Source organism: Enoplosus armatus, chromosome 1 (genome assembly GCF_043641665.1).
Source record: "Enoplosus armatus isolate fEnoArm2 chromosome 1, fEnoArm2.hap1, whole genome shotgun sequence".
NCBI classification, from domain to species: Eukaryota; Metazoa; Chordata; class Actinopteri; order Centrarchiformes; family Enoplosidae; genus Enoplosus; species Enoplosus armatus.
Window position 1 is genome coordinate 2,215,740 of NC_092180.1, and position 16,773 is coordinate 2,232,512.

Sequence of the window (16,773 nt, forward strand, 5' to 3'; positions counted from 1 at the left end):
TGTTATGAAACCATTTCATAAATGTCATAAATATCCATGTGCACCGGTAGAGCGACTGACTTCAGTTTGACACCTGGCAGCACTTCACTGCAGCAGATAAGTCCAGCGTTTACAGATGTTATGACACAACTGGCTGAAGTCACATGACGCCTGTTAATGCCAGGTGTAAACAGGGTGCACAAACTGCCCCCCTCGTTTGAGACTCTTCCCTCAGGCCGTAGATTTAGAGTGATGCATTTGGAGGGAAAACTCATTTGTTCCCTGTGCAATAACTCTGCTTAATCTGCACAGCTAATTCACTATTTTAGAGATAGTTTGGTTGTATTATTGTGTTCTGTGTATTCTACGTACAGGAAACATGCTTCTACTTGTGCCCCTGACTGTAATCCTGTCTGGGATATTAATATGACTGAACTGAAAACTAGTGTTGACATTACAAAACTAACTGAATGTGTGCGTGACATCTACTGTAGGAAACATGATAATACCAAATGTAGTGGTGTGTCTGCCGGTGTCGCCGTCACAAGAGGCTTTATGGGTTACTGTGTAAGTTTAAAATAGTGCATACATATTTATACACATGTCTCTTGTTCTTAAATGTTGGGATGACTACAATTCACCAGGATTTCATGTACAGAAAAACATTTTCCAGTGAAAAGACTAAAGATTTAAACAGATCATTGTTCTGTTTGCAAACCATAAAAAAAGAGAGACTTGTCACATAGCTGAGAAACAAAGCAGGAGAACTAAAATAAACTGCTTTATTCAGGCTCGCAGCCGAGGACAACACAACACCTGTGTGTCAATAGCAATGATGGAATAAATCAATTCATTAGACGCCCCCCCCCCCACCTGATAAAAAGCACAAGTGGTTTTAAGGGAAAACACAAGCCTGTGTTCAACAAAGACTTTCTTGATGTTGAACTCTCCGTTGTTGTCCGCTCAAAGCAAATTAGTTCTACCTGCGAGGTTAACAAGAAAACAGGCAAATTACACAAAACACCCTCTGAAAGTTCAGAGAGTGGATTACAACAACCGACTGAGAGCTTCTTAGATACAGAAGGTGTGTGTGTGTGTGTGTGTGTGTGCAGGTGATTTCAATCCGGCGCGGGAATGTCGGACTCCGCCAGTAACAATACAAACTGCTATCTAGAGAGGTAATTACAGGATGTAAATACAATGAATACAATGAAAAATGCAAGCAAGAAGGACTTTCGTCTCGCCGCGAAAATGAAACCATTGAATGACGATATTTGGATCAGGACTCGAGCTTGTGGAGAAAACAGATAACAATGTGTGATTAACATGAAACTGTCTACACAAACAGCAGCTCTTTATATCAACATACGCGGCATTGCATTGTTTATAGTTTTATACTGAAGCAACTACCCTGTATGTTTTAGTACAGCTTCGTACTTCAGCTGCTCCGTTAAGAGATTTGGAGAAAATCGACTCCATCAGCAAACAAATTTCAGGCTCCTGTTTTCCCATCGAAGCCGGAGAGTCGCTCTCTTTCTCCATCAATCTTGTGTGTCTGAGAGTGAGAGAGGAAATGGACCGGCACCTCACCTCGGAAACCTTTTGATTACCCATTTTCCTTCTAATGCCACGTGAGCCCACGCTGGCCAAACCTCATGACAGACAACCCATTAAGGAATATAACGACTTGCCCACTCCGCTCTGCTTTCCCGCCTGCCCCCCCCCCCCCCCCTCCACGGTCTCAACATTTCCTTCTCTCTCTATTTGCGCTCTGATTAATTTCCAAACTAACTTGTTTATCGTCCACTGCTGCCTTTCAGCCGAAGTGACCGGCACAATAGATCCTTTTCTTCCCCACACGACTGACTTCGCTTTGACTTTGAAAACGGCCGGGAATTATTCATCGGCTGTCTTCCTCCACTTTACATTTGCTCAGAGAAGAGGAGCACAATCGCAGCCTCCCCCAGTCTCTTTATTTCTTCATCCACTTCTCTCTCAGTCATTTTGCACTTCAAGCCGTCTTGACGTTTCTCAAAGGGGTTCGTGGTGCAGAGGAGGGAGGTGTGACCTCCAAGTGGGAGGGAAGGTTGGTCTGTTGATTCCTGTAGGATCCTCTAAAGCCAGTCTGCTCTCCAGGATGGCACACGGACTGAATCGGAGCATCCTCGGGGTTTAGGATGAGATGACACTTCGCTGATCCCTCATACAGGAATTGTCTTACAGGACAAATTCCAAGAGGACAGAGAGAGACGAGAAAAGAGCGCAAGGATATTAAATGAAAGTTAAGGTGAAATACACTGTATGGACAAAAGTATTGGGCCACCACCTACACATTACACCTACAGGAGCTTTTATGACATCCCATTCCAAACTCATAGGCATTAATATGAAGTTGGTCCCCCCCTTTGCAGCTAGAACAGCTTCCTCTCTTCTGGGAAGGCTTTCTACAAGAGTTTGGAGCGAGTCTGTGGGAATCTTTGCACTGAGCTCAGACACTGATGTTGGACGAGAAGGCCTGGCTCGCAATCTCCATTCTAGTTCATCCCAAAGGTGTTCAGTGGGGTTGAGGTCAGGGCTCTGTGCTGGCCAGTCAAGTTCTTCCACACTTAACTCATCCAACCATGTCTTCATGGACCTTGCTTTGTGCACTGGGGGGCACAGTCATGCTGGAACAGAAAAGGGCCTTCCCCAAACAAAGTTGGAAGCATAGAATTGAACCAAAATGACTTGGTAAGATGAAGCATTAACATTTCCCTTCTCTGGAACTAAGGGGCCGAGGCCAACCCCAGAAAAACAACCCCATAGCATCATCCCTCCCCCACCAAACTTTACAGTTGGCATAATGCAGTCAGGCAGGTAACGTTCTCCTGGCACTCGGCAAACCCAGACTCGTCCATCAGACTTCCAGATAGAGAAGCGTGATTCGTCCACAGAACTCGTTTCCACTGCTCCAGAGTCCAGTGGAGTCCAGCGGCTCCAGAGTCCAGCGGCTCCAGAGTCCAGCGGCTCCAGAGTCCAGTGGCGGCGTACTTTACACCACTCCATCCGACGCTTGGCATTGTGCTCGGTGATGTAAGGCTTGCATGCAGCTGGAAACCCATTCCATGCAGCTCCCGGCGTTCAGTTTCTCACAGATTGGTCTGGTTCCCAGGCTGATGTTTACCATGTTCCCCATCTTAATTCAGTGTGTAAGCATGCTAACATTAGCGGTAAAGTTCTGCAGGTACAGTATATGATGGCGCACAGACAGCTTGTTGTAACAAGTCGCTCCTACTTGTTACCGCCGGCTGTACTCAAACAGCTGCTCTGTGTCTGTATAATTATTAATTATGTAATGTTTAAAGCTTCAGGCTGCTCTATATTCTCATGTTAACAAATGATCAGATGGTCAGATGTTTCATGTGAAAAGGTGTCCCCCGTAGTGACTGCAGCTCTACAAAGCGTTTTAGTGTCTTTTAGCTCATTGTTTTGGTTTTCGGAGCCACAACTTTACTGATTTGAGTCTCACTACCTGCCCAGCAGCAGCACACTGATAGTTAGCTGCAGCTAAAGAACCAGATATATATATATATATATATATATATATATATATATGTGGAATATTGGACATTCTCCAAACTAATGACAGTGTTGCTCTGTTTGCTGGATGTGTAAAAAGGCAAATGTTTGTTTTATGAGGTGATAATATGTCAGAGCTGCCAAAGTGTCCAAAACATTTATTAATGAGTGAATAAAGTAAAAATGGAGCTATTCTTAATTGTCTACACTCAGTTGGAGTTGGAGGTCAACATCCACCGGGTGACCAGGATGCCGGTTGACCTCTGACCCCAGCCAAATGGAGCCATCAGCTGTCCGGTGTGCACCTCTCACCTCTTTATATTTGTCAGCGGGTCGGTGGGAGGACAGCCACCTGCCAAGAGCCATTAGACCTGAACTCAAATTTATGCCCCAAGTTTACATAAAAAGGAGATCATTAAAATGCAATTACCACACAAGAAAGCAACACACACACACACACACAAGGTTGCTGCATCGTTCCGCAGCAAAGTTGTTGACGACCGCTAATGACGGCAATTGTTCAGTCTTAAAAAACAACACGTAAAGTGCAGAGCAGAAGAAGTCAGTAAAGACTCTCAGAATTACCGCAGGTCTAATATGTTTAGCCAGAGGACTTCAAATGACCGTTTCTAGCATTGATTAACGCTGTGTTGACTTTCCCGGCTTATTATCTCGACACGTAAATGGCCTCATTAAAAGGAAAATCTGTAAAAACTCAATCACCCAGACGCACAAACAGATGCAGACACACACACACACACACAGTCAGTGAGTGAGTCAGTGTCACAATAAACTGACACTGTATTCCAGACCTGTGAGCAGCAAACTGTGTCATCCATCTGGCCTGTCCTCCGTCACTGCCCCCCCCCCCCCACACCTCATCGACCCACGTCCCATACAGCCTGAACTGTGCTGCCACTAATTACAATTATTAATTGAAAATAGGAAATCAATGTGGCTGAATTAAACACAAGCATGCGTGTTTGTATGTGGGTCAGCCGCCTCCTAATAACTCGGCTTAGCTTGACGCAGTCGTCTCCTGACGGACGTTTCAAGGTATGAAGACTTCACACTCAGTTAGCGACACACTCGTACATCCAGAGTTCTTTTATCGGCGACTTTCATCACTTTTGTTTTGGAGGTGAAGGGGGCTTACTACAGAAAAGCACCCTCCCCCCGCTGCTGCTTTTATAAAGTATTGTTTACTCATTTGTCAAGGGAGTGCACAGTGGCTGTCTGACAGCGTGCTGATGAAAATAGTTTTACTCGTGGAAGCGGTGTGGCCTTGAATAAAGTGGTGCATTGCTGGGTAATACCCAGCTGCTACCGGAAACGTACTTCTGGTTCATGACTTTCCAGAGGCTCGTCCCTGTTGTTGACCTTTCCCGATGAGCCTGATAAAAAGCCGTCTGCATGTGATTCGCTTACACTTTTTCATATAAATAGAAACACATTCTTACCCCGCTGATACAATAATGAGTCAACCTAATAGATTGTTTTGAAAGCGCTTACTTTGCCGCTCTCTTTCTCCTGCCGCAGAGGAAGTTATCGCCTTTGTGTTCATGGAAGAAACAATAGCAATTTGTTTGGAATAAATATAGGAGAGTCGTTTTTAATAATAGATTATGTTGAGCCAGCGCCTGCGGTAAAAGCAGAACACCAAAGCAGCGACTGCTTATCACCAAAGGTGTCGTCAAAGTCATGAAAAACAAGTGTCCTGCAGATCGCTTCTCTCCGAGCCAATCTGCCCCCGTTCCATAGGTTTCTGACAAAGATAACGTCGAATTAAAAATGAATGAATTAAGCTAGAGGCTGTGTGTGTGTGTGTGTGTGTGTGTGTGTGTGTGTGTGTGTGTGTGTGTGTGTGTGTGTGTGTGTGTGTGTGTGTGTGTGTGTGTGTGTGTGTGTGTGTGTGTGTGTGTGTGTGTGTGTGTGTGTGTGTAGTTCATTGGCTTTTGCCCAGCAGTCGCTGTGAGTGCAGCTGAGAAGGCGTTCATTGGCTGACAGCAGCATCGATCCTCAGCATCTTGACGGGGTGAAGTCTCGAAGGCGAGCTCGATGACAGACACACAACGACTTTATAATCGTTTATTCATCAAGACATTTAGTGGCTCTCAGTTTTCTGTCTGCAGTTACGCATGAAGCTCTACATGTTTGTTTACCCGACATGTATCTGTATCGCTTCTTGTGTTTAAGTGTGCGTGTAGTTGGTCTCTTTTGCACAACACGTCCTTTATGAATAGTTTTTCCATTGTAAATGATGGCTTAATTAATGGTTAATCAATTACATACTAATGTGTTTTAGATCAGTTATAATCCATTAATAAGGACGGGTTTTGGGCTCCTCTGGTTTATCCTCCTCCAGTCTGACAGAATCAGAATCCCATCCTGTTGTTTGAATAAATAATCCCTGTCAGCAGTTTGTTTCTGTCTGATAGTAATGCGGTTGTAAATGTTCTAGTAAGCCGTGATAAATGTTATCAAAGTCGTTGATAAAGAGTTTGTTCAACAGTCCATCTGGTCTGCAGCTGGAAGTGTTGATCATTTGTTTTGGTCCAGATGCTGCTGCCCCTTTTTTTTTAGAAACTTCGTGGTTCTGTTTAATCTCTGGATTAAGTTACGGAAAGATGATGATGATCTCGGATAAATATTGAAAAAAGTCTGACGTATTTACTTTTTCTGCACTTATTTATTTACTGACCTTAACCGAAGTGTGTCTGCAGCCTAAACCAAAACACAGGATGTGCATTAGGAAATAATACCTCCATTACTCTTAATAGTTCTTTTATGTCTTTACACTCTGATTTTTCATTAATATACCTGTAATATTACTGTTTATGTTATAACCATGTACTCTAATACATGAATTAATGATTTAGACAGAGACCTGAGGATTATGGGATGATTGTAGTAAAAAGCAGTTTTAGATATTAGATTTTTGTTGTATTCTCTAAAGAGAAGAAATAAGGAGAGAGATGTAACGTTAAAGTTAAATAAATATCACCTTTCGGGGCTCCATACGTTAGTTACAACTGATAAAGCTTTGTAGAGCAGAAACTTAATTGTGAAAATAAAGATAATGATTGAATGTTCATGGCAGAACCTCCTCTGCAGGAAGTGAACACACTTACATTTCATTGTAAGCTGGACGTTTGCATCCGTGCCCCCTTCTGATCCTCCCCTTGTACATGCTCCTAACTCCCCCCCGAGCTCAGACTCCGGCCCCCACAAACCCAGAACGAGATCAGCGGGGCAGAACCAAGACAAATTTGTGCGGTTGCAGCTCCATAGATCAACAGATGGCCCGGTGGCAGTCGGAGTGCTGCTGTGTTTTCGGCCACTCAGCACTTTCCCTCCGACTCACTTATTGGCAGGGTATTCCCCCCTCGATCCAGTCCGGTCAGGCTGCTCGTCAATCATGTCTCACCGGGGCGCATGCATCCTCTTTATGGGGAAACACCGGTGTGACTCATTCATCTGGTCGCAGGCTTTGGTTGTCACCTAAATCTCAGGTGGCACGATGAGTCGCTGAGTGTTTTCCTTTCTCGGTCCAGGTCATTAATTAAAATTAAAAGTGAGATCTGAACTCTGTTTATCGAGTAAGGAGGCCACGTCTGTGTGATTAATTAGATTTTTCCAAATAAACAAATAAGCAAATAAATAAATACACTTTTTTTTAAAAATGCCCTCTAGTGGGCCTTTGGAAGTCAACGATCGATGCTCTCCTCCGAGTATTGTGTTTTCACTCGTCCACCACTTTCAATCAGCTGGAAAACACAGCACCGTCAAGAGCCGCACAAAAGAGGCTAATTCAATTGCAGATGTGTTTTTCTGCTCTTGTGAATGAACACTTTTGAAAGCAGAGCTTTGTTGCTTTTTATTTCGCACAGTTAATCACTGTAACCCCGTGGCCCGGCCTGTGACTGGTGAACACGCAGCTTTGATTAATGAAAAACACTCGTCATGCAGATGTCAGTGGGCGGGAGTTCTCTATATTCATTTAATGCTGGAGAGGTTTTGTTTTTTCTCGTACTGGTTAGAAACAGCGGTTGGTTCTCGGCTTTTCTGTTTGTGCTTGAAGTTTAGAAAGAGTTTGAGAAAAGCATCTCTGAGCAACTTCTACTGAGGACAGCGAGGCACTTATCCACCAGCAGCTCAGCAGCAGAGCAGTGTATTTGTACTGCACGGTACTGGTTGCACTGGTGTGCATGTACAGTGCTTAACAAATTTATTAGACCACCTGTCATAAAAATGAGAAAACACAAATATTTTAAAAATCTGTCAAAAACTTGTTTCAAACTAAAGATTGTATTGTTATTTATTAGGCAAATAACAAACTGGAACAATTAAATAGTCCTTATTCGCATATATTAACCAAAAATCTTAATATTCTGTACGACCTCCTTTGGCCCTGATAACAGCTTGCATTCTCGCAACCACTAAAACAAATGTTTCTGTTCAGGAATGCAAGTAAATAACTGTGATTTGGCATCTCAATCAAAAAATAATAATGTGCTTTCCTATTTTTTTTGGCTTTTTTTGTAAAACAGTAAATTTGAGGATTCATGGATAACAACAATAATTATATTTTAGCATTAAAGATCTCATTGTGATTAAAGAGCTTGGCTTGCACATACTGGTGGATTAACCATTACAGAGAGGGCAGCGGGGGCAAACACCTCACACTGGGTGGTGCTCTGTATGTATGTGTGCTTGGAACCGTCTACATGTGAAGCAGGGGGCTGCTGAGGACCACACTCAGTAGAATCTTCTGGGTAAATAAAAAGAAAAGAAAACTCTGCACAGTCAAGTGATTACAGCCCAGAAATGCTTATTGAAATGTTTTCAGGCCACGTTGCACTTTTGTGAAGGCGGAAAAAACAACTCAACCAACTGACTTCCACCTGATAGTGACTAATGAATGATTATTACATTTGCATAACTTCTGCCTGTGTCATGAAAAAGCGGTACAGTGAAACCCTTAAGGTTTTTTTTTTCCCCTTCTTCTCACGAATGGCTGGAGAGACAAGAGAGCAGCATTTAAAGTAGGTGCAGCAGACGATTTAATGACGACATCAATCAGCCATGCACAGCGAGTGTGTAGACGTTACCTGAAGCACTTCACAGGCCTATAGAACACAATATAATACAAAAACAATGGTAAAGGAAATGGTTGGTGCCTTATCATATCATGTACTTCAAATTTTATAACTCTCTCAACAAGAAGCTCTTATAATGTGGTTAGCTTTAATGTATTATAACCTTATTAAGCTGGATGTATTTGAATATGTTACAGGTTACATTACAGGTTGTGGAGAATCACCAGGGTGTTATCGGTGCGTCTGGCTCCCAGAGGTATGGATGCACTTTAAGATTTCAGATAAAGTGGTGAACTTCTGTGTGGGCTGCTGCCTTTGCATCTCAAAACAAGATGCAACGCTCCTTATGGGACTGGCTTATAAACGGCTCACAGACTCAGTCAGTGTGTTTACCAAAACCAGAGCCAATCTCATGGAGGTCTATACATGTAAGCGGGTCTGTAATGTGAGCATGTGCAGGACAAAGACTGCAGACAGGGGAAATGAACACAGAAGTCTGAACAAGTCAGTTTCCTCGTCTGAACTTTGGACTGTTGTTGCATACTGACTATTGTGAAATCCAGACACATTTGCTCTGCGAGGAATAACTGTGCTCTATCGTAAAATACTGTATTTAATGAGTTGTTTCTGCCTGCTTCCAGTCTTCAACTTACAACAATCAATTTAACAGCGATTTTCACTGGAAAGAAATACAAAGATACAGTAGACTCTGACTCACCATCAGCCTTAATGTCTGTAAGTGGTGTTGATACGGATGACGGACAGAAGTGAGTCACAGAGTGGTTTCAGCTCCCTCTGAAAAGGCTGCGTTTTGTCTGGACTTCTTCCTGCTGGAGTCGATTATACGACTTGATCGCTTCCCTTTCTTTTTTTCAGCCTTTTTAAGACGTTTTTTTAAATCCCCCGTCTCCGGTCGTCTCTCTCGCTGCTCTTGTTCAAGCCTCCTCGGCAGCCTCTCGTGTTAAATGCTGGTGATGCAGATGTTGAAGTCAGGCCTCGTGTGTTTCACTTCTGTAAAAGGGAAAATAAAGGACCCTCATAATGAGTCTTGTGCTTCTGCCTAGGGAGGGTTGTCTATGGATCCTCCAATTAGATCTGCTGCATTGAAACAGACGTTTTAAACATCAGTATTTCAGTATGTTCTGTATGTGTGAGAGTGAAGAGTAAAGGCAGTAATGGACTTTATATTTGGAAGCCTTTAACTGGTGTTCTTACACCTGTTCTGTTGTGCAGCTTATACTTTTAGTTGAGGTTGTCATTTATTTAGTTTCTGCTACAGAAAAAAAACCCACATCTCCATCACAAGAATGAGTAAATAGTCATTTGAAAATCATTCAACTGCCCACCGCTGGCGCTGCCGTCAGGTAACCATGACAATACTCTCGATTACTGCCGTGTACACGTTATTTGCTTGCCTTCAAACATGCAGTGAAATCATCCAGTAAAACAGACATTACATTTCTTTTGAATTCACGTTTCATGGAAACATTATGGTTCCAAAAGAGAAAATACCTACTGAACCTGCCAAGCTGTCCTCAAGGTTTCAAAACACATTTTAGCATCTTTGTGAAGGTTTCACACTGAAAATGAACAAAAGGCTGCAGATGCATTTCTGTTTCCTCTCAACGCAGCTGGACTCACCTGACGAGTGGTTAAAAAATGTCCTCCGTGGCTTCACCGCATGCTCACCTATTTTGTTTCTCTCTAAGATGAACGAAGATTAGCTTAGCTTAGCATAAAGACTGGTTGAAACAGCTAGTCTGGATCTGCCCAAAGTTAAAGCTCATAATTAACTCATTATATCTTCCTTGTTTAATCTGCTTTAATGAGCTGTGGAGGTGTTGGTTTGCAGACCTTTAGTCAGAATAGCTGTTTCCCCCTGCGTCTGGTCCTCGTGCTAAGCTAAGCTAATCCTCTCGTGGCTCTAGCTTCATAATAGAAACCCTTAATATATGAGAGTGCTACTGATCTTCTCATCTCTCTGTAAGAAAGCAAATAAGACTATTCCCCCAGATTTCTAACTATTCCTTTAATATAAGACACTGTTGGACTAGAGACTGCCTCAGGAATAATATAATAATGATAAATAATGAAATAATAAAAGAGGTTTGGTATATAATCTAGGTGAGTTTCTCTTTTAGACATGAGAGAAAAGAGCCAAACCTCCTGATCAAGCTCAGATTTTATTATTGGCAAAGAGTGACTACGCCGTAGACAAACCTAGAGATATTCCTTAAAGAGTTAGCCCTTGCCAAAGTATATTATGCAGCTCTTAATTTAGTGCAGGAAGTTCTGCTTAGTGCCAGCGAGCTACTCTTGATCAAAGTCATTAGTCACTTGATTCGGACTCTTTGCTGCTGAATAATTGAGGCTGTGAGAGGATAAAGGATTTGACTGTGCTGGCTCACTAGTTAAGAGAAATAAAGAGAACTCCCCTCTTTGAGAGAGAGACTGAAGGCGAAGAGAAGAGGAGAGGGGGCAGGAGGAACTGAGAGATGCATAGAAAACAGGGAAGGGAAGAGAGTAAATTAGAGAAAGATTGAGAGGGAGGGAGTGCGAGTCTGATTTATGCTTTGTCTGCTCATAGCTCTGTCCACCACGGTACTGATGAAACATTTAACACTATAATTTCTGTAAAACCACCACCCACGTTTGGAGAGAAAAGTTCCCCAAGTCTGGACAACTTTCCAGGTTTGTTTTTTTTCCTTTTCCACTCATGGTCATTCATTCAGCGCTCTTGGCACTCAGACTTCTGGGTACTTTACTTCCCTTCTGGGGAGTGCTGCTCACCCCATGAGCATATATCAAAAAGATAATAGTGCTTTGATTTATGTTATCTTGAAATGATGTAATATACAATAAAATGTTCCATCTTTTGTGCTTGTTTTCATTTAAAGTCGGCAATTCATCCACTGACAGACCTGTGATGTACTTTCTGAAGGCAGATCTTGAGACTGTGTACACAAAGGGAAGGAGATACGTTAAAGAAAGCATTTTTTTTATCGAAAACATTCCTCCATGTAGTTAAAGAGACTAAAGAGGCTGGAAATAACTGCGCCCAGTAATATGTAGATTTCAGGGTCCATTAGATTAATCCATCGTCCCATGGTAGTTCCACTTCTTTCAGCAAAATACTGTATAATACTGGACGCAGCGCTGAGAGAATTAAATTGCTAAATGCTGAATTTTCTGCTGTTTCAGCCTGATGGTGCAGCGTGGAGGGAACTGCACGGGCGCCTGCATCCATCACGCTGCGTGTCTCCACTGCAGCCGGATGTTTGTGGAGTTCTCAGCTGTTATCACGTCGCGTCGGGATAAATGTGGAGAGATGTTTGAGCTTTAATGCACTTGTGAGAATCAGTCAGCTGCATCCTGCCTCAAGGCCTCAGTGTGCTTCAAAGGACCCGTTTTGTACGACGTGCCGGCCGACCGCGACCGAGTGTTTGTAGCTGTTCCAGACGGCCACGTGTGATGGGGGGGGGGGGTGAAAAGCCTGCAGCCATAGGGAGGCGGGGGACATCTTCGTCCTTTAAATATGGAGATAACGCCGCACATTTCAGACAGTCTCTCCTCGAAGGGATTCACAGTGTCGCTCTCGTTTGTTCACATGAAAAATGAAAGCATGAAAGAAGCAGCTGATCAATCAGCGCATGTGTGAACGTCGGGCGGTCAGTTTCACAAAGTTACAGGAACTTGTGGACGTCGGAAAGCCGTCCGAGGAGCAGGTTTTAGAGTCGGACCAATCTCAATACACTTAGGCCACCATGGACTGAAGTAACCAGCTCTTAGTTCGCTGGACACCTGTGGGATGACAGGAGCGCTGAACCCAAATGGGTCATTTTCAGCCAAACTGAAGCTACATAAACAACAGTTTTGTGTAAAACAATCAAATAAAATACACCAGATAATTCAGCTCAAGTTTACTTTATGGTCGTGCAGCACCGACACTGCAGCCACTGCACTTTGTTGTGATACAACTTTCATTCTCTTTGTGAAACACAGTGAAAATACTATAACAAGTCTTGTCTTATTACTGCAAATATAATAACAGAGCACATTTGAAGAAGCCAGCAAACTAGATGATGTTGGGAAACTGGAAATGTGGGATTTTTTAATTAAAATTCTTGTTAGAAATATTATGGGTGGTGCCGCAATTGGAAACAGGGGAGTTATTAGTGCAAAGATTGATTGCTTTGAAAATGTAAAGAGTGTTTTAGTGTAATTTCGTCCTCTAGCAACCCAACAGCTGCACCAAGACGGTGGATTACTCGCCTCCAAAGCGCCAGATTAACTGAAACGTTAAAAAAAATCTATTTCTGCGCTTTGGTGTACGTGGCGTTATAGTTTTAAACTCGCTATATAAATAAAGTGGGCTTGGCTTGCCTGCACTTAGGTATCTGTTGGTATGAAGAGATCACAGACCAGCTGGGGTGGCAAACATCGACGTGCTGTATAGAGTCTACGGGTGTTTATGGAAACTGCGGATCCCAACTTTTCAGCCCGTCGCCTCTCGCTGACATGCAGGGCTGACGGTGTGCAGACATCACAGCTGCTGCTGCCTCCGTGCAGGTTGAACTGCCAGTTTTCATGAAGACTGGGACTAATACTTTGTTGTGGTGTGGACTATCTGTGCTTCAGGTCTTTCACTTCGGTCTCCTACGTCGGCTCAGAGTGGACCCTCGGTGGCTGAGATCTGTTCTGGAGGGATTGGACGAGATGTCATTGATCGTGATAAATAACATGTTATCTTAAGCAACATGGTGTAATATAGTTAAATAGATGGAGTAGTGTAGCTTTAGCTCACTATTTGCATTTAATTAGGACATTTGATTATATTATTATTATTATATTATTTGGTTTTCTTTTTGTTTCAGTTTCAACCAACGTTTTATTATTTAATCCCTATTTAACGAACCCTAATTATATATATACATAAATATAAATATATTAGATTGTGGTTTAATTCACAATCCAATGTTTTAGCAGAAAAACATCAGGCTCTATTTAAAAGAATGAACAACATGGCAGATGGAGGGACAATCCTTGTCTCTGATTGGTTGTTCCTGCTCTCCGCAGTCATGTGATCACTTGATAAATGTGTCTTATCTCTCACTTTCAGCTCACAACGTTTTTACTCCCAAGTTGCCTTTTAGAGCTTCGTCAACTGTCGTTCTCAGAGGTTTGATAGATTTGGTCTCTTCTCTCCTCCTGACCTCACCTTCCTCACCCTCCTCACCTTCCTCACCTTCCTCCTCTCCTCTCTGTTAACACCCTCCTCACCCGTCCAGGCTGCGAGAGTGACTTCTGGGGGCCCCACTGCAGTAACCGCTGTCAGTGCCGGAACGGGGCCAAATGTAACCCGATAACCGGAGCCTGCGTCTGCACCGACGGCTACCAGGGCTGGCGCTGCGAGGAGCCCTGCGACCCCAGCTTCTACGGCAAGGACTGCCTGCTGGAGTGCCAGTGCCTGAACGGCGCCACCTGCCAGCATCAGACCGGCGAGTGCCTGTGTGCGCCCGGATACACCGGAGCCTTGTGAGTAGCTTTTTGGCAGTTTGTCCCGCTGGATGGGACGCATCTCTGTCACTCTGAGGTTTCCAGAAGGCCCCTTCTGAATTACGTCGAAGGGCTTTTACATTCTGATTGAGATGCAGTGATTTCCAAAATTAAAATTATGAAGTTGAACTTTAAAGTTGGGCAAAAAGGGAATATATGACACAATCGTTAATGTAATAATTCATCTGTGTAATACATTATTAAGGAAGACCTCAATCTAAATGGCATTTTTACATTAGTAGGTTTTATTACATGAACTAATGTTTCATTTTTCTTCAACACAAAGTTTCACACGTGTTAGTAATGAGCCGAACTGATTATTACAAAAACAGGAAAGTCTTTCACCAGTTTTCAAGTTTGCAAAACAGCAAATGCTCCAAAAAGGTGTCTATTATGTTCTCACCAAGGAGCGTTATTTCCCCTTTTCAGATTCTTATTTTTGAGGATTTTCTTAGTAAAATCTCTTTGATTCTCACTGAACTTTGTCCTCGGACTGTCCAGCCATCGTGGCCCCGCTGAGAGACGAGGTGATAGAAATGTTGATGAGCTCATTTGAGTCGCCTTCAGTTCTCGCAGCAGTGAGTGGTGTAGGTGGTCCTTCCCCGCCTTATTGCCGGAGGTTTCTGTGGCCTCAGACTGAAAACATACTTTCATCTGTATTTTAGTCACAGTTAATATTCTTCAGTCAAAAATAAGGCAGTAAAGCACAGGACGAACGAAGAGTGTGTCAGAACAGCATCTCCTCTTAATGAGAAGATATTGCACTGACGCTTTAGTAAATGCAGATATGTGTCGTTGTTTTAGTCAGTGAAACGTGTCTTCTGTCTCGTCCCTGCAGCTGTGAGGAGCCCTGTCCTCCAGGTAAACACGGCTCCCTGTGCGAGCAGCGATGTCCCTGTCAGAACGGAGGAGCGTGCCATCACGTCACCGGACAGTGTTCCTGTCCCGCCGGCTGGGTGGTACGACCTGCTGCAACATCCACAACACCCACTGAAGTGCATGTCTGCGTCTGAGCGGGGGCCCGGCCGACGGGGAACCTCGGCCTCGTGTCTGTGTTTGCGGCCATCTGATATTACGCCTTTGTGTCTAGAGAGTCTGGCGAAAAGATTATACTTGACAGAACATTTTCAATATGAAAAAGATGCAACAAAAAACAAGCAAAGGGCAGAAAATGGTGATGATTAAAAAAATGATAACAACTTGCTGATAGTTCAGGATGAGTGTTTGAGCACAACGTAAAGGAAATGAACTGTCAGCATCAAGCTGCCATTGAAAGCAGCATATTTAGTTTCCTAGAAAACCAGTGAGGTCATCGTTTTGGTTTTAACGCTGAAGCTCAACTGTTGGCATCAAAACATTTCCAAAGACACCCAGCTGTCGTTACAGCAGCACCAACTGAATCTCAGTTATTAACTTCAGATGAAGGATTACGTTCTTTCTATGAAATCCTTTCTTTGCTTTTATTTTAAAATTCACTGAATAAACTCAAAGGTCACCCGACAGAAATGTTTGTCTTAGATCAGAGAAGGCAACGTCTTCTTTTGACGCTGTTGTCGTCTGCAGCTACAGTTAACAAATGTACTGAGCGTGTGGTGTTAAGGTGGAGTCTCTCATCCACACCTTGTATTCACATGTTTGATGTGCGTGTAAACATGGCGGCCATGTGATCTCCCTCCTCAGGGTCCCGTCTGCGCACAGCCGTGTTCGTTCGGGTCGTTCGGCATTAACTGCTCCGAGGAGTGCACGTGTCGTAACGGAGGCCTGTGCGACCACATCAGCGGTCAGTGTCAGTGCACGGCTGGCTACATCGGAGAGAGGTACGGCATGAGAGCGTGAGATGGTATGAAAGTTTGCCGGACCCCTCGGGGGAAATCGGCTTGTTGCTGCTGCAAATATTACCAGAATTCAACAGGGAGAAAGACACACAGGAAGATGTGTAATTAACAGGAAGTGATAGAAACAACGAGGTTGGCGTAAATATTTGAATATAAACCAGACGTCATGTTCTTCCCTCTGACTCTCTCCCACATGTTAATGCTCGTGGATTGTTATTGTGCACTTTTCTCTCTTTTTTTCTGTGGGACATTTGAACCAAATTGTTTTCTGCTTCACGTCCTCCATCATCTCCAGCACTGTATCTCATGTGAGACAGACGTTCTCCCACCCCACCTCCCTCCGGTCAGCTCTGTCTCTCTCCTCCTTCCAATCTGTCCATCTTTCTTTCTCTCCCCCTCCGTCGTTACTCTGAATGCAGCCAAATTACCTCCATTCATTTAGGCCCCAGACAGGTGAATTAGCCTACATGGAATAATTCCTAGACTGAGTTCTCTTTCCGGCCCGTCCACGTTCTAATGGAATTAGCAGAGATAAGAGTCCTGAGGAAGTCGGCATGATTTAAACGTGACACAAAACAGAAATCCTCACTGAGCCATTTTAATTGAGTGATTTGTCTATTTCTTAATGGTTTCAACTTGCGGACGTGTTGAGAATGATGCAGAGGCGTCAGTCGAAGTTACTGTAGGCTTTAACTTCAGCTCTGTCTGTTCAACGGTGCTCGTCACAAAGACCATTCAGCAGAATG

General features: G+C 43.5%; 1 protein-coding gene across 2 annotated transcripts in view; it reads left to right on the top strand.

Moving 5' to 3' along the window:
* LOC139291408 (multiple epidermal growth factor-like domains protein 11) overlaps positions 1-16,773 on the top strand; it is a 71,406-nt gene that overhangs the window by 22,840 nt on the left and 31,793 nt on the right. For both annotated transcript variants that reach the window (XM_070913464.1, XM_070913544.1), the window contains exons 5-7: positions 13,925-14,171; positions 15,031-15,151; positions 15,873-16,009. In XM_070913464.1, coding sequence (XP_070769565.1) covers positions 13,925-14,171; positions 15,031-15,151; positions 15,873-16,009 — 505 coding nt within the window. The remainder of the gene's footprint in view (positions 1-13,924; positions 14,172-15,030; positions 15,152-15,872; positions 16,010-16,773) is intronic.